General features: G+C 39.7%; 1 protein-coding gene across 2 annotated transcripts in view; it reads right to left on the bottom strand.

Moving 5' to 3' along the window:
• Nucleotides 1-5,683: 5,683 nt before the first annotated feature.
• The window catches only part of AMMECR1 (AMMECR nuclear protein 1), a 115,186-nt gene continuing 94,878 nt past the window's right edge, over nt 5,684-25,991 (bottom strand). For both annotated transcript variants that reach the window (XM_012107546.5, XM_042242389.2), the window contains 3 exons: nt 14,194-14,284; nt 12,709-12,805; nt 5,684-10,145 (listed from right to left, as the gene is read on the bottom strand). In XM_012107546.5, coding sequence (XP_011962936.3) covers nt 10,031-10,145; nt 12,709-12,805; nt 14,194-14,284 — 303 coding nt within the window. In that variant the 3' untranslated portion in view covers nt 5,684-10,030. The remainder of the gene's footprint in view (nt 10,146-12,708; nt 12,806-14,193; nt 14,285-25,991) is intronic.

Genomic DNA, 25,991 nt, shown 5'->3' with positions numbered 1-25,991 from the left:
GAGGACCATGTACCCTGTAGGAGCAATCCCAGACTTTTTGAATGACTGGATTAACCCGGGGTTCCTCTTTTCAACCCCATCATGAGTGCCATGGATCACATAGGCTAGGCAAGGTAAACAACCATGTCACTGACCACAGTTCTGGGAAAGGGGCCATTGCTGACACCTATGCCAGCAGGGTGGCAATGTCTCCATGCAGAGTTCCTGGAATTCATTTGACTGTTTGAAGTAGAGAAAGTTTAGGGAAATGTTTGTGTTACACTAGTACTGTCCTTTCAACAAGATGGGGATTTCTTACTCTTTCCAATCCATGACCCCCTTTCTGGCTCTGCCAGGCTATGTGGGAGTGGGGATCCTGATTGGCCCAGCCAGCTGTCTGGCCCACCCATCTCCTATGCTGAGACGCACAAATCCATTTACACATATTAATACATATGCTAACCTTGGATCATTCCAGAATATTGAGATGAAAATGCTAGTTGGATGAAAAGTGACAAGAGCAACTCCTAGTTTCAAATCTGCCTGGTGTTTAGGCAGTGGCTGTGACTCTCCGCAGCTTCCTGTCAGTTAAGACGTGATTTAAACATTCTATTGTGTACCAGTTGTGTTTCCTGTTTTACAATATCCAAATTTAATACTGCCTTCCTGCCCTTTCTGTGTAGTGGGTGATTCAGAAAGTGACTCTGATTTCCCTCTCTGGGTGGGTTTCCCTCACTATCTTATCTCTCCTCCTGCCCCATGAATGGATTTTTCCATTAGTTGACATGCTGGGAACTTTCTTCTGGCTGCAAGGCAGCCTCATAGAGGAAACAGCCTAGTTCTCTCTCTCCTGGTCATAGGAAGGTTCTGATGCCTTCCAGAGGACAGCTTTGCAGTTAAAAAAACAAAACAAAACAAAACAAAACACAAACTTTGAGACACCAAATGCCATTCTGCTTGTACACAGACCTATTTCTTATACAGTCATGTAATTTCTTGCCCAGCCACCTTGGCACTCCTGCTAGGGAGCAAGACAGCCTCACTGTGAGACCAAAGCATGTCCTCCACTCAAGGAACCATGACAAAAAAAAAAAAAAAGGGGGGAACCATGACAGTGCCTGGTTTCTGGGTGGTCTCTACTGCTGATACATAGGAGGGCCAAAGAAATGCCATTTCCCAACAAGGCTGCCACAACTCTCCTCTAATGCCACGGTGAGGTGGGAGCCATTTAGAGAAACCCTATAAAGCCATCCCAGTATCACCTGGGCCCCAGTCAATGACTTTTGCCAGCTGGAACACACTTATATGCTGCTCACAACTCTTAGCTCAGAGTGGACTGTTAATTTCTCTTACAAAATGATACTATCTTTATTCTGTAACCAAGCACAGTGCCCTGCCTCTTGGGGGACAGGCACTCAGTAAATATTGATGGATCACGTTAAGCCTGACATTTGGGAAGAAAAGGCCAAAATGGAAAAGGAGATGAAATGACGCTTTGCCAAAGGCTCTCAAAATAACTGGGCATGTTGGGACGGCAGCAGTGGTTTTCAGATTGTCCCACGGGACCTGGCATTCTGTTGGAACTGATTGAAGTTTCCATAAACATTTGATTCAAAAAAAGTGTGTGTCTTTAAATGTATAATATTGAAACACTAACACAAACTGAAAAAAAAACAAAACCCACCTAACTAAAACATCTATAATATGTTGCATTCAGAATGGCAATTGAAGACCAGGAGTGGGTCAGCAGGAACCATCAAGTTGACATATTATGTTCAAACCTCTGGCAAGATGCCAAACTTCTTGCAGGCCTTCCTTGTCAGGCCTGGTTCAGAAGGCTGTGACTGCACTGGGGTTTTAGAATTTAGGCCAATGTGTACTCACTTTCATAAAACTACACAATACTACCTCTTCTGTTTGCAAATCAAGACCTTGTTGCTGCTGTACAGCCAAAACAATACAGAAATCAATGGAGCGCTGAGCCTCTGTCATCTGTCACCCCAATTACAAATTTTTATAGTCACCCAAACAGCCTTGTCGTTCTCATTAACTTTCTGAGTAACTGGTATACATTTGTACTTTAAAACAATGAAATACTGTTTTTAATCTCATACTTGTAACTTAATGAGGTGCCAGCTAAGATTCTGATTAAAAAGCAAAGAGGTTCTTCCAACATGGAGGGAGACTAAAGGCTGAACAAATTACCAGCCCCTTGTGACTTGGCTGTGTCCTTTTAGAGAGGGAGTAGGCACTCAAGGACACCAGGGCACTTGTGAGCACAGAGGCCCGTAATGCAGACACCACCCAGTGCTCCTGTCTTAGTGCATCTTACAGCGAACTTCTGTTGCTAGCCTCTGTCGAGCTAATGCAATCATCTGTCAGGATGGAAATCTGCAAGCATAGGTCAGTGTTCATTTATGTAAAGCACATGCCTTCTACTAGCCCTCTGGGTGGGTCCATTGAAACTATTTGAGAGGCATAGTCCATATACTCGGAACATAGTAAGAAAAGGGTCATTTTAAATCATAGTGATAACTAAGTTATTGGGATGAAGAGGTAGACTGGTTTGGGTCCTAAGGCAGTTTTTTCTGATTCTTGAAAAGATTTCTTCCAACAGGCTTGGGGTTTGGAACAGGGGATTGTCTCATGGGTTAAAGGGATCAAGGAAGTCCTCTGAATGTAATAGCCAAAGCAGTGTATCCAGGGCGTGCCTCAGTTGCATCCTTCCATTCAGCTATTCCTCCAGAAGGGGAAAAGCCTGGACAGACAGATGGGAAGCCATCAGAGCTTGGCCAAAACCCACACGTGTCTTAGCTCATGCAGTTAAGAGCTGCAGAAAGTGGGAGAAGCCATACTCTGAAAATGGTTGCCATTCACTAACTGGGCTCTCCTGAGCGGCAGCTCTGAATCCAGGTGTGATTTTTCCCACAGCAGACTTCCTCCCAGCTCACAGTGATGGCACCCCCTGGATATGACAGTATTTCCCATCAACAGAGAGGAACTGCCGCATTCCACACAGTCACACTTGCCCTCTGAAGCAGTGGAGCAATTTAAAAGGTGCCCAGTGGGGCATGAAGTCTAAAGAGGGGAAGTGTTGAAACTCTGGGAAGAATTTAGGTAGGTGGAGTGTGATTACTGAAGTTGAAATCGGTCCAGATCATTGAGTTAACCACTAATGCTATTAAAAAAGAATGCTGTGGGCTCATTAAATTACTTCATTCTACCTGAACCTATTAATATCATCTAAATCATTAAAAAATCCTGTGTACCATTAAACATGAATGATGAAACTGCCTCTGAGCAGATGGCTGCCTTAATGGAGCACTATTCCAAACCACAATGGTCCTCTAGAGCCAAGATGGCTGTTTTTAGCCACTGTGATTGACATGAGCACATGTCATCAAATTCACACAGGGAGTGGGGCTTTGGGGCGATGAAACAGAAAATTGTCCTGCATATATTCATTAGCAATTAATCCTGAAATATGCATTATGAAACTGAGACAGCAAATGATTTTGAAAGAGCCAGAGGTATTTCAGCAATGTCCTTGATGGCCTTTCTGCAGAGAAAGAGATAAGGCAACAGCTGATAGAGATAGGACACCAAGAGATCCCTTGCTTGATGTGGGCTCCTATCTGGCCCTTGGATGGCAGTAGCACTAGTTACCTTGCCTGATATGCAGATGTTTTCCCCAGGCTCAAGTGGCAAATAGGGTTCATCTCATATCACTTTGGAACTGGAAAATTGGTAATAAGTTTACATATGTGATGTACCCTGATGGCACTGCTACTACCCCCTACCAGCTCCCAAAGGGGAAGACCCAGTAATACACTGATCTGGAAGAAATTGGGAACAGGCTTAAGTATAGCCATGTTGCCACTGGAATTCAAGTCTGATGCTTGCCTCAGATCCATGGCCAGGGCAGACTGCCCAATAAAGGCTAGACTATATCAGTAGGCACACAATTGCACTCATCTCACACCCTAGTAAAGTAGTGCTCAAAATTCTCCAAGCCAGGCTTCAGCAATACGTGAACCGTGAACTTCCAGATGTTCAAGCTGGTTTTCAAAAAGGCAGAGGAACCAGAGATCAAACTGCCAACATCTGCTGGATCATTCAAAAAGCAATAGAGTTCCAGAAAAACATCTATTTCTGCTTTATTGACTATGCCAAAGCCTTTGACTGTGTGGATAACAATAAACTGTGGAAAATTCTTCAAGAGATGTGGAAATTTCTTCAAGAGACGGGAATACAGACCACCTGACCTGCCTCTTGAGAAATCTGTATGCAGGTCAGGAAGCAACAGTTAGAACTGGACATGGAACAACAGACTGGTTCCAAATAGGAAAAGGAGTATGTCAAGGCTGTATATTGTCACCCTACTTATTTAAGTTATATGTAGAGTACATCATGAGAAACGCTGGGCTAGAAGAAGCACAAGCTGGAATCAAGATTGCCGGGAGAAATATCAATAACCACAGATATGCAGATGACACCACCCTGATGGCAGAAAGTGAAGAGGAACTAAAGAGCCTCTTGATGAAAGTGAAAGAGGAGAGTGAAAAAGTTGGCTTAAAGCTCAGCATTCAGAAAACGAAGATCATGGCATCCGGTCCCATCACTTCATGGGAAATAGATGGGGAAACAGAGGAAACAGTGTCAGACTTTATTTTTTTGGGCTCCAAAATCACTGCAGATGGTGATTGCAGCCATGAAATTAAAAGACGCTTACTCCTTGGAAGAAAAGTTATGACCAACCTAGATAACATATTCAAAAGCAGAGACATTACTTTGCCAACAAAGGTCTGTCTAGTAAGGGCTATGGTTTTTCCAGTAGTCACGGATGTGAGAGTTGGACTGTGAAGAAAGCTGAGCACCGAAGAATCGATGCTTTTGAACTGTGGTGTTGGGAAAGACTCTTGAGAGTCCCTTGGACTGCAAGGAGATCCAACCAGTCCATTCTGAAGGAGATCAGTCCTGGGTGTTCTTTGGAAGGAATGATGCTAAAGCTGAAACTCCAGTACTTTGGCCACCTCATCGAAGAGTTGACTCACTGGAAAAGACTCTGATGCTGGCAGGGATTGGGGGCAGGAGGAAAAGGGGACGACAGAGGATGAGATGGCTGGATGGCATCACCGACTCGATGGATGTGGGTTTGGGTGAACTCCGGGAGTTGGTGATGGACAGGGAGGCCTGGCGTGCTGCAATTCATGGGGTCGCAGAGTCGGACGACTGAGCGACTGAACTGAACTGAATATCAGTAGGCCAGGATTTAGGGCTGGGCACAAGAATGACATAGGTAACTCATATGGTAGGGAACAGCTGTAAGGAGATGAGGTTTCCCAAGTGCCAGTTTGGAAAGAAATCTGTGTCCATTCCTAAGTATATTATTTCCCAGGTGGAACAGTGGTAAAGAATCTGCCTGCCAGTGCAGGAGACGCAAGAGACACAGATTCAATCCCTGAGTTGGGCAGATCCCTGGCGGAGGAAATGGCAACCTACTCCAGTATTCTTGCCTGGAAAATTCTATGGACAGAGGAGCCTGGTGGTTACAGTCCATGGGGTCACAAAGAGTTGGATACGACTGAGCAAGCGACTGAGCCTGCACACATATTATTTCAGCAGCTTCAACTGTTAGCTTTTAGTTAAGGAGTACCCACGAGGCCCAAATCCTCTGGTGAGGCAGCTTAAAGAAAGAAACCACAAATGGTAATTCAGTTTTAACATTTTATTGGGTAAATGATTTTAAAGGTAATAACAATAGTGTCAAAACTACTACAATATCTTTCCACAGCCATACCTTACAGACCCACATAAACCTTCTCATTTTTCTTTTTCTTCATTTATAATATTTTAAAGCCATACATGTCATATAAAATGCCCATTTCCAATAGTTTCTTCAAACTATTAAGCAATTAAATGTGGAAGGAAGGAGGATCTAGTTATACTTGAAGGGGTTACACATAATTGGTGATGTCTTACTGTAATCAAAAAACAGGGTACTAAGAAAGGGAGGACGAGAGAGCTACTCCAGGTAGCTTTGCTCATTACAAGTCTCACCACTGCATCACCAAGAACTCATTATGCTGGTGACTGATTCAAAGTAATTTTGGGGAACATATAAAACACTAAAATAACTTAGAAACTAGATCCAAATATTTCAAAAGTAATCAACTTTCATATACAAAAACAGTCAGAGGTGGTTACAAAAGTTTGTTTTCTCAGTGCGTCTATGTACCAGCGCAGTTACTGGGTCCAGAGCAAAATAAAAGGTTTATTTTCTTCTGAAACAGTAATAAAAAACAAGGAAAACATATCTTTGTATATAAAGGATCAATGCTGGTCTTAAGAATAATGTAATCAGAAACCCTTAAATCGAGAGGCACACAATGGGCTTCCGCTCTTAAAAAATAAAAGGAAAGTCACCAGTTTATTTCAATGGAGGAGGTGCTCACACCCCTCAAATAAACTTAATTCAATTTAACATCACTAGCAAAAATCACTTAGAAACTGTACAAAAATAAAAAAGTTAACACATTTAATCCTGCAAGGTTTTTGTAAGGACTGGAAGGCAGGCTTTTGGAGCAGCATTTGGGCATGGCTGGGGGCTTCTTTGGTTTGATCTAACACACAGAAGAGATGGGACCTATTCCAGGTGACAGTTTTTGAATTTCCTGCACATTTGAAGACATGAAAAGAGGCCAGTATACAAACTTCCGGTGTGCTGGGCATTGGGGTTGTATGCAGTGGACTGAAAATCTTATAACTGCTTTAAGAGCGCCTGGGGGGTGGGGTGGGTAAAGAGCAAGCCTTGCACTTCCTCCATCAATCACACCGGCCTCTCATGATAGGGGAGACGGGATAGGGCAGTAGCACATTCTCCTACAGTCAGAAGGCCACTTAAGGGGAGAAGGGGGAGGGGCAATTGTTCTTTTAGAATCTGGTACCTGGCTGACCTTGTTTAACAACAAGAGAACCCTTCCAGAAATGGAAGCCTTTTGCTACATACCAAAGTAAAATACGTACTATTTTCCAAGAGGAAAAAAAATACCCAGTTGCATTTGAAAAACAGAAAACATAAATGGAACTAATTAACATTTAAAAGGGGGGCTATGTAAACTTTGTGCTACTCAAATGAAGTTCAAGTATTACTTCTGAGCTGTTTAGAGATCACTGAACTTATACAATATTCTGGTGATAAGAGTGCAATTCACATTTGTGTTTCTGAACAAATAAACCACAACTGGCTAGAACACAACCTGTGCAATTAGAATCTTCGTCTGAGTTAAAAACACATGCTACATATTTCAACATGTTCAAAGTTAATTCAAATCACATATTTAACAGCTTTGTAATATACGACAAAGGTGAAAGGGTCTAGCATTTGTTTGAAGCACACCATTACAAGTTTGTATAACACCTTTTACACTACAAAATCATTTAGTCAACAGCTACTTAGACACAAAAAATGCACTGTGCATTAATTTGAATACAAAAGGAGACAAAACTATCCTTTTCCCCCAAGCCACGGTGGGAAATATTGCTGACCTCGTCCTCTGAAGCCTGCAGGATGGTTATTTCTTCAGTATAACATTATTACACTGGTAAGAAAATCTGTATAACATCTGCATATATCAAGAATTTTAAAAAATCTGATATGATTTTAGAGTCCGCATGACCAGTCACGTGACCTGCTCAAGATTGATTAGCACCGTTAAATACATTAATACACACATATGTATATATTGTATACACACTCACATATGCATGTAATAGATCTTTTCTTTAAAAAAAAAAAAAAAACTTCTAACCATGAGCTCACCCAGGATGAGGAGCCTGTTGAACTGATGAGATGATGGATAAGATGGATCAATATTGGTCTATTCTGTCTCTCTTCAGTTTGCTTGTTTTATTTACTTTTTTTTTTTTTTTTTTGCAGCAGACAATATCATTCAGCTTGTGCTCAGTTTCCCTATAAGGGCAAGAAAAAATTTCCATCAGGTAGCCACTTGTTTTTATACTGAAAGACTAATCTGCTCCAAAATGCTCCCAAGTAGAAATGAAAGGACTCAAAATCCCTTTCAAAAGGCCAACAGCTAGCTTTCTCTAACTAATCTCTAGGTTCAATGGAACTGGCTACCGAGGTTCCATTTCAGGCTAACAACTGGCTTCTTAGTTAAGGCATCACAACTGAAAATGGTTATTTCAACAATGGATGCTGTGGATGAAGGAATACCAAAAAACTTCTGAGAACTCTCATCAAAAACAAAAGCAGTTGGCTTTGCTGCAAGGGCCAGCAGAAGAAATTCAGCCAATTCACCTCACAAACTAGAAAAGGGTTTTCAAATTCTGAACTAGCAGTCTGTTACTTGTCACAGCAACTACATGAATAAGCTATGCCATCTTGATATTCAGTGACATCGTGTAGTTTTAGACTATATGTTCTGCACCATACTTATATTCATCACTTGAAATCTTTGTTTCCTGTTTGAAAAAAAAATGTTCACACACACACATATATTTATATATATTCATGGGGTCGCAAAGAGTCAGACACGACTGAGAGACTGAACTCAACTGAACTGAACTACCAAAATATGAAGATAATCTTTCTCCAGAGTCATCTGTCATTTTTCCTGGGGGTATACATACAGACCTCCCATTGACACGGGGAAGTTCTCTGTGTATACATCATGGGAAAACTAGCGTGCAAATGCGCTGGGCTCTAGCAACTATATCATACCTAAATGCCAACTCCATTTATGCAGGGGTAACATAACATCTCAATATAGTAAATGTGTTTCTATCAAAAGTATGTAGTGCAGAAAGAGATTCAAGCGATTTTATAGTATTTCTAAAACTCCAGTATTGTCCCCATGATAAACATGTCTAAAATCATGACATGTATGAACTTTTGTTTCACTAGATTATCATTACCATTTATTTAAATGGTAGCTAAAATTGTCTCTGGCCAATCATGACTTATTGAAACCTAAAGCTAACAAATTTAAATTAATATATAATAGAAATGTGTCTCTTTTTGGTTATTTGCTCAAAATAATTTTTTTCAGCTTAAAAAAATACTCAAGAGTAAGCAATTTGTCTAATCTGTTGTTGCACATATACAAACAATAAAATTTTATAAGAATATTTCTCTAAATTGCCTTTTTTCTAACCCTTCTTAATTCCACTTCATTATATTCTTCTCAAAGGCACTAAATTCTGTATCTGCTCTCTTCCTGATATATGCTGCCTTTCAAAATGATTTCTGTAGCATATTTCAAAGGTAGCTTGCACTTTCTTAAAACAGTGTTTCCGCTTGTAAGTTGGTTCTATAAAGTGATGAGGCAGTTTTTCCTATGATAACTAGAACAATAGGCATAAATGATTTCTCACTCTGTGTGACAAGTCCTATCACGGACCTTCGAATATTCTACACTAGAATGAAAGTTCATATATTTTAACCATGGGAAAAACATACTTAAGCAGTAAAGACCCATATACTAAGCTCTTATAGTAAAATGAATTTTAGACAAATTCAAAAGTATACAAATACCTGAATCTGATATGAATTACTCCCAAACATGGCTATCAAAAGTTATCTATCTTACTAAGGAAAACGGAGGAAAAATCTAAATAAAATCCTTAAAAACTGCACAATTTCTTCCATCCACAGTCAAAAGAAGGAAGAAAGAGAAGAAAGAAAGAAAGAAGACAGGAAGGAAGGCAAGAAGGACAGGAAGACAAACCTGACTGAAACAGCAAAGCAAAATTCTATATAATATTATAAGGAAAGAAAACTCCAAAATTCATATATGCTGCAAAAAAAAAAATGATCTAAAATAATAAAACAGGAGGATCTTCTTAATAAATGCCACTTTCCTACCCGTTACCATGATGATCTTAGTTGACAATGTCGAAGCTTCACCATGGCAACGGAAACTATCATCATAAAATGGTACAGTAAAACAGATAGCTAGACCAAGAAGGGGTAGGGTCTCCTGGGAAGAGGTCTGCAGAGAGGCCCAGTGACTGGTTGTGCGGCTCAGTGTCAGGAATAATGGTTGTATGGTGGAAGGGGATGCCCAATGCCATTTTGGAAATGATGATGCTGGCGATGAGCAAGGTATTCAGCATAGCTCAAGGTCATCTTTTCACTACGGTACCTGAAAGAAAGTCAGGGAAGAGACAAAGTTAACATCATGAAATAGGTAATGTGTGAATGTCAGAGCCAAGGGATCCTTAGAGATAATTCTTCTATAACAGGAAACAGAGACCTGGAGAGAAGAAGTGACTTGCCCACACAGCTAATACATAGCAAAGGTGAGAACCACCCAGGAATCCAGAGTCTGAGTCCAGGACTCTGCATTCTACTACTCCTTGTTTAGGGCTTCCTTGGAGGCTCAGATGGTAAAGAATCTGCTTGCAACGCAGGAGACCTGGATTCAATCTCTTGGTTGAGAAGATCCCCTGGAGAAGGAAATGGCAACCCACTCTAGTATTCTTGCCTGGGAAATCCCATGGACAGAGGAGCCCGGTAGGCTATAGGCCATGGGGTCGCAAAGAGTCAGACACGACTGAGCAATGAACACTTTCACTCCTCGTTTAAATTGTTCTAGAAATTGTATTGCCCTCTCGGCTCCAGTTTGCTAACAGGAAAGAACAGAGGAAAGCCAGTCTATTACTGTCATGTATACATTTCATTCACTTGACTACTTTTTCTTCTGGGATCCTCCATCGGTTTTCTTTTACCATTCTTTTCCTTCTGTCCACAGGTCTCAGGTTTTGCCATTAAGGGAAAACAGCAGCAACACAAAACGTGTCTTGATTGTGGTATCTCAATCCTCTTTCCCCATCTTTTTTTTTTCCTTTTTCTTTTCATTGCCACACTTCTCAGAAGAGTCATGTGTTTTCTACCTCTCCATTAGGATACTTCTCACCACTCCCTTTTGGAAGCTCTCTGTGCCTTGCGTTCTGTAACTTCAGACTCCCCTGGTGCTCCCCTTAGCTCTTGGACTGCTCCTTATCTCTCTGATCACTCATCCTACCCTTGTGCCTTGTAAGAGGTTCCTACATTTCTCCCTTCAGTTCCTTTGTCCCTATGCTCTGTCCCAGTTCAGTGAACCTTTGCCTCACAGCTTCAAGTATGTTGTCTTTGCAGATGATCCCAAATCACCACCTCTAGCCATGAGCTCTACACATGTACATTTTCAGTGACCTATTGGACATTTCTATACAGTTATCCCAGGAAGCACTTAAAATCCAGAATCAGTGCATAAATGGAACTCCTCAATGTGGTCCATGTCTTGGTCAACGGGACTGCCTTGGTCCCTTTTATTTAGATAAAAGCCTTGACTTGCTCTTCTTCCCTACTCCTGAATGATGACTAAGTCCTTTTATTTTTTTCCACAATATTTTCTTTTCCTTCCTTTCATGCCATCCCATGGCCACAGCTCTTAAGGCTCCCATTTCACCTTCTTTAGATTGCTGCCACATATTCTTAGATAATAGAAATGTCTCCTAATTTTCCTGTTTCCAATTCTAATTTTACATTTCAAATCCATCTGTTCAAAACCCGTCAGTGGCTACTATTGCCTACAGTCGAGTTTAAACTTCTTTCTCTCTGCCTTCTGGGCCATATTCTCCCTGGTGACCTCCTTCTCTATGTACACTGATGTTCAGCTCCTTCAGTTGTGTCTTGACTCTGCAACCCCATGGACTGTAACCTGCCAGGCTCCTCTGTCCAGGGGACTATCCGAGCAAGAACACTAGAGTAGGTTGCCATTTCCTCCTCCAGGGGATCTTCCCAACCCAAGGATCGAACCTGCATATAATACGTCTCCCGCATTGGCAGGTGGATGCTTTACCACTGCACCACTTGGGACGCCCCTCAGAAAGTTCTCTTTAAGTTAACCCCTTTCCTCCCCGACTCTCCCCACCTGTCAAATATTCTACTCATTCTTCAATGAGTAGAATTCTTATACTCAGCCTCCAATCTACTTCCTCTTTGAAATTTTCTGTTATTCACAACCCCCTCTTGGAATTCCTCTTTCCCTACTCTATGATCTCATACCATCCATCATATTTTGCCTTCTATTAATAATTATTTTTGCACATGCCCTTCTATTCTCCTAGACTGTAACTCCTCAGAGCTGAGAATACCTCATTTTTAGACTATAGGCATTCAGTGTGGTTTTAGAGAATTAAAAGAAATGGAAACAGCAACCCATTTTCCTAAAATGTTTGATACTTTCCTTTTTTTAAGTCAGTACACCTATGAGCCCTTGCAGAAATTCATTCAGCATCTGTGAGTCTAGCTTAATTGTGTTTTTTTCAGCTAGCTTTCTGTCACTGCCAAGATTCTAAAGTGAAATTCAAATTTGAGGGCTGCTTATCAGGATCCTGCGGTCCTGCTAAGGCATGTCAAAAGCTGACCAAAAAACTCAGGTAACTTTCTTCAATAACGCAGTCTAAAGGCTCAGAAGGCTTGCTTTAACAAAGCCAGACTAATCACACAGAGCTAAGATGGGAAGGATGGGCTCACACAGCATAGAGGCTTTACTGTTGAGCAGAGTTCCACTGTATCCACCCTCAGAATGGCCCTGCCATTCATTTCACTCTGTTTCAGAAAAAAGCAGCAAGTATAGTTAGAGAAAAGATTACACAAGGTTACAGGTATGCACATCAAAATATATCAGTCAGCCCTGCACTAGACAGTGCTTTCTGTACCTGGTCAGTTTTATGGTTTTCCTGAATTCATTCGTAATTGGAGCTTTGTATCCTCCTTTTCTCAGTAAGGAGTCTATGGTCTGAATGTGGTCCCATCCTGTGGAGAGTAGACCAGATAAAATACCAGTCAAGCACATGTAATAAGCACCTTTGGTTAAATACAAAATGACTTTGTAGAGGTCAGCTATCACTGTCACCAACTGCTATCAACCCCTTTGGTCCTAAAAACAGGCACACAGAAGGGCTAAGATTTCACCCTGTATATACTCAGGTATACCATGGCACACCTTCAATTTTAGCGATCCCTGCTGGCTCACAACACTGGCTTCTTTATCTCAACCACATTCCAAGACACAGAGCCTAAGAGGCCAGCAGTAACTTCTCAGGGGTGTCTCAGCAACAAATCATAAACACTGTACTCTCCTCTAACGGTGACATCTTTAAAAGGGAGGGAAAAGACTCATTGAGCCAACTCAGTAGGACATAGGAGTCCCACACCAACTCATGGTAATTGCCATTTCTAATGGTATCTTCTGGAGTCAATCATGTGTATCTGTGTGCAGCATTCAAAGGCATTTTTGTGGGTTCTGACACAGGATGTACATTCATACCCCAGGCCCTCAAGCTCATGTATGCTCTACAGAGTCAGCAGAACTACAGAACTAAGAAAACTTCAAAAGTAACCCCAATAAATCTTCAGAGAGCTGCTTTAAAGACTAATAACTCATTTGGGGGTTTACTACTAAGTTTTTCAGTTTATCACATTTATATTAAACAGATATGGTGAAACCAAATTACCCGTGCTTTCTGATGAGAAGAAAAGCTCCATGAGATAAAGAAGAGATATTCATTTCAACTAACATGAAATTATAATTTAGTAGTGGCTAGAAAGGACAAGATACTAGAGTGAAATGTATTTTGGGTTACACTGGTAGTTCCTAAAGCTTTGTGCTATGTATGTAAAGTCAAAAAACATTTGTTGATGAGGAACAAATAAAACACTATAATAGTTCATTGATTCTCAATGCTCCTAATCTTCACGGGAAACTTAACAGTCTTAATAGTAGCAGAATGAGTAACGGCAACCACCTAAGGAAACATTTGATAATGACAATGAAGTGTGTGGCTGACCATCAAACAAAAGACTTGTTTATTATGCCATAAGGCTATAGCACAGTGGAATATGGGAAAGTGGCACATCAAATTTACAGCAAACCATTGCCTAAAAGCCCAAACTTTTACAAATCTTTCCTTTTTTGAAAGTTTATTTTTTAATGTTTTTGCTGTCAAACTTTAGTACAGAGATTCAACTTCTGTGTAATTCACCCATTTCAGACAGACATTGCAGTGGCAGTGATAGAAGAATCATTTCTTATTATCTGACAGTGATCAATTATCAGATATAACTGCAAGGTCAGATAGCACATTTTACTTTATTTGTTCAAATTCTTCACCAGATGGTATAAAATAAAGTACAGCAATGACCTTGCTCCTTTGCAACCTCCGGTAGATAGGTGGCGGTGCGTTTTGATCCTTTTTCATTGATGAATTCTATTCTAATGCCATGTACACCCACCTGAAAGAAATGGGCAGTTTTATTAGTACAGTCTTCTTCATAGGAAAAAAAGAAAAAGTTATAATTTAACTTTCAGAGAATGCAGTTTTTTTTTCCTTTCCCCTTGCTTTTTGGAAAGGCATATCTCTTCTCTTTCCAAAACACTGACTTTGGAGATTGAAGGCCAGTATCATGGCCATGGAGACTGAAAATGTTGATTTACACGTGCCCAACATGCACCAGATTATGTATGCCATTCTCTTTGGAACTGGGACCACCACTCTGGGGCTGTGTGTAGAATAAGACAATCAATGGCAAGCATCCTGCCCCCACCCCCAAGTTGTAGCTCATGCCAGTAAGGAACTAGACCAAGGGAACCCACTTCAGAGAGACAGCAAACAACCATCCTGCTTTCAGGGGCAAACACCATTTCAGACTGAGTTCCAGAACTTGTGGGGTAGCTGACTCCCTTCCCAAACTGTCTAGTCTCTTTGAAACCTTGATTAGATGTGGATAAACAAACACAGATAAGACAGAAAAATCTAACAACCAGATCCTGCATCGTCACCCATTATGTCTGAAAAAAATGTATTATGGCTTGAAGTGTGCCTGTAGCAAACCCTGTCTATCTACAACACTCCTGCCAAATCTAAGAGCAGTAAAATTTCAAATTACCTTGAGGCAGGGCATTTTCACACAGTTTCTTATATACTAACCCAGAGACCACTATAACTTTATTATGTGAAACAGACAAACTTTTGATGATGCCCTAAAAAAGGTAGTCTCTTAAGCAAAGGACAATTTCTTGCTACTGTTTTAAGAACATTATATACTTTTTGTTCGATTAGCATTCAATCAAAAGGAATCTGTCCTTTCTGGTCATATGTCACATAGAATAGTACATAGAGCTAAAGACCATACAAAGTTCTTATATTCTTTATATACATTGATAATGACATTTCAAAGTATAACAAACTCCATTCTGCTTTCCCAAACGTATGGCTGCTATAGATCAAGGGTTCCTAGGTGGAATTTAAGGTTGTCCAGGAGGGAAGATGTTAAGACCAGGTAAACATTTTTACCAAAGAGGCTTCTTTGCAGAACAGCTGGTTACATCCATTCATCTGTATGGATGTAAAGGCCTTTTGCTTCTTCTGCACTTAGCCTGAAATTTCTCAGTTTTTCAGGAATAAGAAGTCCTCTGGAAAAGCCATTTTGTTTTTTTCCCCAGGTCTTCACACATCCATCCATTAGAGCCTGTCAGATCTTCTGAGAAGTTTATGTTTTTTATTAAAGCCTACCTCTGTGGCTATTTTTTCTATCTAATATCAGTATTCTTATGAATATCCTTCTGCTGAAAATGCAATCAAGGCAGCTGTTTAAAAACTAACACAATAACGCCTCCCATCCCCTGTGGGAAATGACCATGGACAGCTGAAAAGACATTTGAGTGCTTAGCTATCAGGCATTTCCAGGATAAAGGACATCTACTAATCTCCCCAGTGCCTGACAAAATATTGAGACAATGACAAATTTGCAACAGTTTCTGTATACTGACTTTCTGATCAGTGACTTTGAAATTTTTTCCTTGAACAATATCAGATCCTTCATAATTTGTTTTTAAAAACATACGGTATAAATAATTTATGCTGCTATCATTCACTGAGGTGAATTCTGCATCTTCAATTCAATTTATCAAAAACCCGTCATGTTAAAATTGAAAAGAATTTTGGTGTTTATTAAGGTGTCTCATCAAAACTGTGAGAGGAAGAGTGTTTCCCTATCTGTGAAATGAGAATGTTGGATTCAATCAGTACTGTTTAATTGGTCTGGGGTGGGGCTGGGGGCTGCAAAGTTTATCAGAATTTCAAGCGGTTCGTAGGTACAGTTTGTAAAAAGAATAACTCCCCAAGTGATTTTTATTCTGAGTTAACTAGATAACCTTTAATAATCAGTCTAGAGCCGACAAACTGTGGCTAAGTATTGAAAAACAAAAATGATTCAGGCAAATTGGAGGTGATTTACACATAAATCTTTTCTTCATAGAGTACATTCTGTGCTTTTCAAAAAAATTACAGAGATTTTGAAACCTAGTAATTTAAAAATGAAAAGAGGTAAGACCAATTGTATGGTACGTGAATGATATGTTAATAAAGATTATATATAGATATATAGATATGAAGACGGTAAGACCAAACTGGAAGGGCATGTTGACCAAAATAAAAATTATTCATGAATAAAACTGATTTACTTTTGTATTTCGAGGAGGCCCCACCATCAAATTAAATATAAAAAAATATCAAAATTTTCCCATTTTGAATCAGTACCACATTTACAATTTTTAACTCTTTTTTTCGTGTTCCTATGATTCTGAACAATCGAATCCTAACTCACTTCAGTCGTGTCTGACTCTGTGCAACCCCTAGACGGCAGCCCACCAGACTCCCCCGTCCCTGAGATTCTCCAGGCAAGAACACTGGAGTGGGTTGCCATTTCCTTCTCCAATACATGAAAGTGAAAGTGAAGTGGCTCAGTCGTGTCCAACTCTTCGTGACCCCATGGACTGCAGCCCACCAGGCTCCTCCATCCATGGGATTTTCCAGGCAAGAGTACTGGAGTGGGGTGCCATCACCTTCTCTGTGAACAATCGAAAGCCCTTGTAAATTGAACTGTAGGTATGGTGATTTTCAAGTAATACCTTTGTGAGAAATAACTTATTTCATATGTCAAAACTATATACCACAGAGATATAAAGCCAAAGCCAGAGTGACTCATTTTTTTTTTCTGACTAGTAGAATCAGGAGAATGCTAATAATGTTCTGAACAGAATCAAAGTATAATAGCCTTTTTTCACCTGTTGAGCAACAGCATTTTCCTTGCTCCCAGAACCACAGACACCACCAAATAGTCACACTGCACAATCAAAACAGGAGAGTGGAAAACGGCCTGCTGTGGAGAATGACCAAATCTGGCTAACCTGGGAAAATCACTGGCCTTGCAAATTAAGTCATCTCCACTGAAATGAGCACCAAAACTAATTCTGCATTGTTGGAAGGAGGCATCTGTCACAGCTGTAACTCCAAAATGTAACCCTCATGTACAATAATTGAATACTTCCTCCCTTCAACAGACTGGAGAATCCTTTGGGCCAGCAGCATCCCAGGAGACAAAGGCTCTAGCTGCAGTGATCAACTAGATAAGAGGGCAACTGACTTAGGGGTCTTGGAGTCCTTGAAGCAAACTTGCTTGAAAACACTATCACAGCAACTTTCCATTTCTTAGGATATATAGGGAGTTAGCATATGGGAAAACTATGTCACTCAACACCCTTAACCACCACCGCCTAAAAGTACAGCCAGGTGAGCAAAAACTGGAGACACGCAAAATCTAGCCTTATTGGAGTCTTCAGGTCATTTTCAAAACTATTAGAAGGTCTGGGGAGACAAATGCTTTCAAGGTCCATCAGCTGTGATAATATCCTTTTAATCAAGGCTGTACTTTTACTAAGCAAAGCTATAAATCAACTGGAATGGTAGTAAATTAAATGTAGGACTTATAGATAAGAGGATATGGAATTAAACAGAGCTGTATCTGTGTGTGCTGTGATAGAACATGAAGAGCAGTTCAACAGATTCCTATTTCATGTTAAAAAGAAAGCTATATTTATTCTGAACCTTTCTACAGCAAGTGATTTTTATTAATGCTATTATACAATCTTTTGTTTTCAATATGGCCCAGAATGATTAAATATCAAGATGAATGTTAGGACCCTAAAATATATCTTGATTATTCTGGAGTTGATTATTCAGTGTGGGGATTATGCATCCCCAACTCCCCCTGGCCTCGGCCTCATCCTCTTTCCTCTCTTGTATATTTCTCTATTTGTTCATTCCTCTATCAGAGAGCATGTGGGCACAGGGAAAAGAGATACGTGTAAATTAATCAATTTTGCTACATAGTAAAATGGTTTGGTAGGAGAAGAGATTATAAATAATGGCTAAAATGAAGCTTCTAGACTGCAGATTTCATTTATCCTCGTTATCTCACCCCTTGTTAGAAATGTGGCTTCACTGAAAACTATTACCCCCTAATGCAGTGACTCTCAACACAGGAGCATTAAAAAAAAAAGTGCCCTCTCCCGTCTTCATTATAATACACGGTCCATATTATGCCCTGTACAATTGCATAGTCAATGTCTAAAATACCCTATAATCTACTAGCAGCACTACAAAAGGGTCTTGCTTTTACTTGTGAGCCTAATCAGCGAGCCAACAATCCGGATATGCTGAAACAGGACAGAGAGTCATCTGGCTAAAAGCATCAGTGAGTATAAAATGTGATCTGGCTAAGTGGTGCAGGCTCCATGCAAGCCTTGGACCATTTGGGTCCACAATTACCTACACATCCTGACCCTTAAAGCTAAATCTGCCCCTGATCACATCCTGGCCAACAAAACCAATTTACTTCCTCAGGTTCATCCTGTCTTAGCAAATGTCCCTGTTAGTCCCACTCTTCCCCATTTTCAGAACCAAATGTTGGGTTCTCCCTGTAATGAATGGTATGGCCATAGCTTCATTCCACTGATCTTCAGTGGGTTCACCTTGAATAAAATAAAAAATATTGGGAGGTCAAAGAATCAGAGGTTGTCTGACACAGCTTCATTGCTGATATCATTTGGCAAAACAGGCTCTGCAGTTAACAAAGCAGCCAGTCGCTGGTCATTCACATAAGACTGACCTGCCAGGCTCAGTGTGCCAGTTCCATTGAACTGAATGAAAGGACTATGTTCCTAAAGAGAGGAGCTCAGGATGTTTGGCATAGCCCCTAAGCTTTAGAGGCTAGCATCATAGGAGACACACGAGGCTCTCTCATGGGCTCTCTCACAAAACAACCCATGGCACCACGGACAGAAACAAACAAACAAACAAACTACAGGTCTGACCCAGAGTCTGGTGTTTCTGCTATTTTTAGGATAAAGCCATAAGTGATATTTTGCCTGAAAGCACAAAATCCACAACGCAGCACCTTCAACTCATTCAACTCACAGCCTGACAGTACACCTTTTGCCTCATCCCCAGCTCAGCCTTCTTCACACTGACTCTTACTCTCCCCAGTGAAAGCAAATTCCACATAAAAGAGGCAAATTCACCAAACTTGGTTGTCCACCAAGAATAATTCTTATTTGGGCAAGAAAAATTAGCATTTTCATCATAAGGGCTGATGACAATTTGTACTGATCCTAATGAATCATTTCCCCCAATCCTGATAATGTTGACTACAAAAAAAAGTCAACTACATATTGTTCCAACCTGCCCATCAAATTCCCAAAGTTGTGATTCCACATCACTTTACTCTACCCATCAATTTCAGAAGTTAAGTCTGAAGCTTTGAAAATGCCCATCTGATTGATAGTTAACACTTAATGGTTAACAATGAACACTTCAGAATCTGGCCAAATAATAAATTTTAAAAATAGTGTTGCTGCAGTTCAGGGTTTTTCTTCTCAGTAACTTTTACTTCTGTGAACTTTAAAAATTATAAACATGGATTTTTAAAAATTTATAAGAATAGTACATGCGTATTACAAAAATCATCCCTTTTGAAAATTATACAGGAGAAACTAAAGATGATGTATAATCCTCGTACTATCTAGGGGCAGCTCTTGCCTTCATGACACTTAAAAAATAACCTTCTCTTGAACCAACTGAAATGTCACCAAGGACTGTTATTAGGCTGTTTTTATCCATTATCTGACCAGTTCCCTTAGTTGTCTTTGTAAAAAATATTACAAAAGTAAACAAAAAAGGTAATTGATTGCAAAGCCTTCACTTAGGCACAAGTAACCTTTTAGTATATTCTACCTTAAAAACTCTACTGCACCCTCCACCTCAGCTGATGGTTTCCCCCCACCCTGTTGTTATTTTGTAAAAACACCTGCAAAGGTCTCCTTGATCAAAATACATATGTATTGTTCTTTTCTAAAATCTCTGCAAATTAGACATCTTTAGCTTAGAAATTCGGAGAAGGTGATGGCGCCCCACTCCAGTACTCTTGCCTGGAAAATCCCATGGACGGAGGAGCCTGGTAGGTTGCAGTCCATGGGGTCGCCAAGAGTCGGACAAGACTGAGTGACTTCACTTTCACTTTTCACTTTCATACATTGGAGAAGGAAATGGCAACCCACTCCAGTGTTCTTGCCTGGAGAATCCCAGGGACGGGGGAGCCTGGTGGGCTGCTGACTATGGGGTTGCACAGAGTCGAACACGACTGAAGTGACTTAGCAGCAGCAGCTTAGAAATTAGTTCAGTCTCCATGGACCAATTCTTGGCTTTTACAGAGCTTACCAAAAGACCAATTACTGCCAATTTTGATTCATGTAGGAGACTGAGACATCTTGTCTATCAGGAACATAAAGCTGCCAATTTATTTCACAAAGGCCACTGAACAACAATCTGATAACATTTATTTTAACTAATGGCAAACACATAGCAAATGCATAGCTCTAAAATACCTGGGGCTTCCCTGGTGGCTCAGAGGGTAAAGCATCTGCCTGCAATGCAGGAGACCTGGGTTTGATCTCTGGGTCAGGAAGATCCCCTGAAGAAGGAAATGGCAACCCACTCCAGAACTCTTGCCTGGAAAATACCTGGACTAGCTAATAATCATCTCCATGAACTTTTAAATAATTAGCTAAATTTTAAATAAAGCATAGTTAATGAAGAGGTGCTTTGAAAAGCCAAACATGTTTATACATCATTTGCAATGAAAGAAACTGTTCTTATTCTAACGTTTTGCAGGGAACAAGTGACAGCTCAGAGTGCAATTAAGGGGGAAAAAGCCCATTCTCTGTAATGATTAATTATAATGAGCATTCCTTAAAAATTGAACATCCTGAAGCTTTCCAAGGAAAGCTCAGGCAACACAGGTGACCTTTAAATAAAAAGCCTGCTTTTCGTCAAAAGTTGGAAAAATGCATTCCTACCATTTTTTAAAAGGGGATGAGGAAGGGAGTGAATTTACAGACAAGGAAACTAAAGTTATAAATTTAAAAAAAAAAATCTAGAGATCTGCTTTAGTTTGCTTTTCAAAGGCTGAGGGGAAAAACACCTCTTGAAAATGTAACTCAATATAAAAATGTTGTTTCCCTGGTAAGAAACTGAGAACAATCTTATACACATTAGAACTGTACATACACTGAGTACCTGACTCAGTATGGTTTTTTACTCAGTTTCTACAAAAGAGATTTGTTCCTAAAAAGTTACATATGGCTTGAACTTATGTAAATAAATTAATCTTAAAGTCATGAGGGAGACAGTAAAGAAACCCTATAGGGTGTCCTTCTGCAAATGAAAATATCTATTTGTAAAGTGAATAATCAGTCCCTAATATATTTGCTTAATTTAGATTTATACCAATAATGTTGATTTAGAGTATGATGCAATAATAAAGTAGAAGCATTTATGGTTTAGAATTGAGTATTCTTCTTCCTAAAGAGAATTCTTTTGTGAAAAAGAAATTTAGAATGCAAAATTTTAGAAAATGGACAATCTTTAACTTTGTTGCCTACTTTAAGTTGGCAATGGCCATTTTAAAAGTTAGGGACCTTTTATGACTTCTCAATGGCTAGCATTCATTCATTCCCTGGATGTAAAACAAAATAAGCCATTTTTAAAACCGGTGTCACAGCGTCACACTCTGTCAGCATCCAGAGAGACCTTAGGAATTATCTAGTCCAACTCTTCCAACTTCCTGGTGAGGAAATGGAGGTCCAAAAAGGGTAGCAAGCTGGGTAGTGGCAGTTAGGAAGAGAACCCAAGTCCCCTCACTTCCACAATTCAGCACTCTCTTTTTATCAGATGCTAGGGATACACACACAGAGGCAACCTGTACAGGAAAGAGTAGTTGAATGGGAACTACTACAAGAAAAGGGCTGGAAGAGTTTGTGGATTTGAGGGAAGAAGCAGGAAAAAATTCCCCGCACCAAACTATGCCCTGGGAGGGAAGCTGGAAGCAAATGGAGGAGGCCTGACAACAGACTACAGCAGCCCATCTCACTAACAGTATCAATAGCTAATAGAAAATTTTATGCATTAAATCACCTTCTAGAGGTTACTTTACTTTGTTCGGCTTGCTTCCTCACTAGGCTTCTGATACGTTGAATTGTTGACTCACAGCAAATTCTTTCTAGATGGCCAGGAAGTGTGAAGCATTCCTTTCCCAATGTTCTACAGCACTTGAAAAAACATTCAAAGCAGAGCATCAGGATGGAGACTAAATTATCCTAATGATAGTGACATCTTACACAACCACCTCAAGGTGCCTGAGAAAATACTGTGAAAAACATTTTCTTAGATAGATGAAGCCTATGTATTTTTTTTTTTAAAGGCAGAAACCTTAGGTTAGAAGAGAAACAAAACACAGTGTCTATCATAGTTGGGAAAAATAAGCAAGGGCCTGGGGTTGACAGAACATATACCACTAGAAGTTATTTCACTTGGTGACTTCGTGAGTCATGCTAATCATCTGCGTATGAATGGAAACACTGTTTTCAGTGGAACATTAATAGGAGCCAGAAAAATGTAAAACCTTTAAGTGGGGAGACAGGGTGAAAAAAAGAACATGAACTTCTAAAAAATATATATGCGAGATAATGATGGTAGCTGATTTATTCATCTCATCTGTTTACTCTCATGAAGGCTGCTACAAAAGTTCCCTATTATTAACTGCAACTGAACACGTCAGAAATGGAGTTGAGATCATTTAAGAGGTGTGCTTTGGAGCTTGCTTTTTAAAGTGAAGTACAGTTCTCTGGGTACTAAGAGTTCAACAAACTTGGGCACTTTGGGGACAGAGTAAGACTAGGAGGGACTTGAGGTCCACCTTTATAGTGTGGGGACAGATTTTTGGTACCACGTAAGAATCATGCGGGCCAGGCCCACCCAGGACGGGTTGATTCCGTCTGCCTTAGGACCACAAGTGACAACTGTATACACAGGTGAGATGTCAGTGATTCAGGAAGCTGCATATAGCAAAAAGTGCCTTATGGTTTGTGACAGTATCAGTAATCTATTGAAATATGATATATGGGTCTACTTCAGAATACAGAAAACATGTCTTCCTCATGCCTTCAAAATGACCTTGTCTCTAAAGCAGAGATAAAAGATGCCCGACTACAATTTATAAAATATTTTGATATCTGTCAGCAAATTGCTACATCAGTTCCCCACAGGATCACTGGTAGCATAACTTGCTACACAAGTTCTTCTACAAACAGAAGGCTTATTCATTTACATAGTCCTGAAAATGAGCAGCTAGTAGATGACTCACCTAGAATCACCCCTTGAGTCAAACTCTAGGGAGTATGATGCCACTGGTTTTATCTTCTTCCAGATCTTTAAAAGGAAACATGGCTCCCAAACAGTGTAACTACACAAGTTCTAGGCTCGCTATCATTTCAGAGGACTCCAACATGCTGCATGAGCTCTTTTTTTTCCCCCTTTCTAAAGTGCCATGTCTGTCAGCCATCCTGCCACTCAGAACTCTAAGAGTGTTGTCAATTGAAGAATACAGAATAATGATGATAAGTTTTTGTGTTCAAACACAAGGCAGATCACTTCAGATATCTCCCTAGAGATATAATTTTCCTCATTTAACAACCATGTTACCCTTGCAGGTAGGTATTTCAACTTACCAGTTAATTATTACCCACCTACCCACCCACCCCCACCCCCGCCCAGATCAATCACTCCTCACTCTTCTCATACTTATCAGGGCAGTAAGTAGATCATGATGTGGGCAGTGATCAGCAATTCTCAGAAGGGAGGGAACACTATTCCAATTTGTCTTTCAAGCCTTTGGTGGCTGGTTTTGTTGTTTTTAATGACTATGCAGATTCCTTGAAAGGCTACCTGTAGACACTTTCATTTTAAGTGTATAATTACTATTTTGAGGAAATATAACAGACAGAAGCATTACTGATCATTTTGTCAGTTCAACAGGCAAATGTGAATTTGAAATGTGAATTCAAATGTGTGACTTGAAAATTAGTTACATCCACTTGTGAAACCACTTATCATGCATTCTTCACATTATCAGATAGAAGCATTCTAGCCTCTAAAAGTCTGATGTAAGTCCTATTTTCCTACTAAATGTCTCATAAAATTAGAGACATGTTACCAAAAGAGAGATCCCAAATAGGCTGAGTTAAAAACCTTGGCTGAAGAAGAGAGTGACTGCCAGCCCTGTGGCAGTTTACTTGTTCCTGATCATTTGAAAATTAGGTGTCTATTACCGCTGGTCACGTCCCTCATCCTCATGACCATAGGTATGTCTTTCTTGTTGTTGAAGTTACCTAACTCTATCCCTGGGGACTTCTAGACTTTGCCCTCTTCCTACTTTGATCTGGGCATTTTTGTCCTTTTAATTAGGAATTCTACTGCAGTAACATGCTTCACCAGCGGGGGTCAACTCTCAAACTGTACTTCCACCAGAAAAGCCCTATGTTTGAGACTTCTGCTTATATAAAACATACTCATTACAGATCGATCCCTGACTTAAAAATTCTCCACTGAATTTCTGTAATCATCTCCTGTTTCCCCCTCTGGTATAAACATACATAGTACTTTGTATTACAGGTTAAAATTAGATACTTATGGTGAATAGGATAGTTCATTCCTAGAAGAAAAGCTAATACTTATTTGACAGTGTGAAATTCCTCAAAGCGAAATGTATACCTTCCTAATATAGACTGACTCCTCATAAAGGAACTCCACAAAAAATAATTAACATATATACAAAGATAAACCATAAACAAACTCCCTATAATCTTTTTAATAGTGACTATAAATTTAATACAATCTCAGTTACATAAACAAATATGTAGATTTATTGATACAAAGATACAAAAAGAATTAAGAGAAAGAACTCCAAAATATTAACAGTTATCTCAGAATGGTATAATTCCAAATGGCTTGCAGCTCTTTCTTTACATTTTTTGAATTTTCAAAGTTTTATTCTTTTTAGAATTACTATATTATTGTGGACAGTAGTTTAAAATATATACATATATATGCATGTGCATATGTACCTTTTTATATGATAAAATACACATAAAATTTACCATTTTATCCACTTGAAAGTGTACAAAATAGGTGGCATTAAGTACATTTATAATGTTATACAACAATCTATCCAGTTTCAGAAGTTTTTCATCACCTCCAGTGAAAACCTTGTACCCATTAGGTAGTCATTCCCCATTCATACCCTCCCCCCAAACCCCTGGCAAGCACTATCTGCTGTCTATCTTCCTGGATTTGCCCATTCTGGATATTTCTTATAAACAGAATCATACAGGATGTGGCCTTTGTGCCTGGCTCTTTTCACTTAGCATAATGTTTCCAAGGCTCGTTCCTGTTGCAGCATGTATCAGTCCTTCATTTGTTTTATGGCTGAATAATATTCAATTCTATGGCTATAATGCATTTTATCCAGTCATCTGTTGAGAGACGTTTGTTTTCCACCTTTTGGCTATTGTGAATAGTGCTGCTATGAACATTCATGTACAAGTTTTTGTTTCAACATCTGTTTTCATTTCTTTGGAGGATATACCTAGCAGAGGAAGGTTATTGACATACGCTTTTTAAAAAATTTCTTTAATTCAACTTTGGCATTCTGTGTTTAAAGTAGCAATGCTTTTTTCAGAATTGTTAAGGATAATCCTTATAATACT

The sequence above is a fragment of the Ovis aries genome, chromosome X (assembly GCF_016772045.2).
Source record: "Ovis aries strain OAR_USU_Benz2616 breed Rambouillet chromosome X, ARS-UI_Ramb_v3.0, whole genome shotgun sequence".
NCBI classification, from domain to species: Eukaryota; Metazoa; Chordata; class Mammalia; order Artiodactyla; family Bovidae; genus Ovis; species Ovis aries.
Note: the sequence above shows the minus strand (reverse complement) of the source record. Positions and strands in the feature narration are given on the sequence as shown.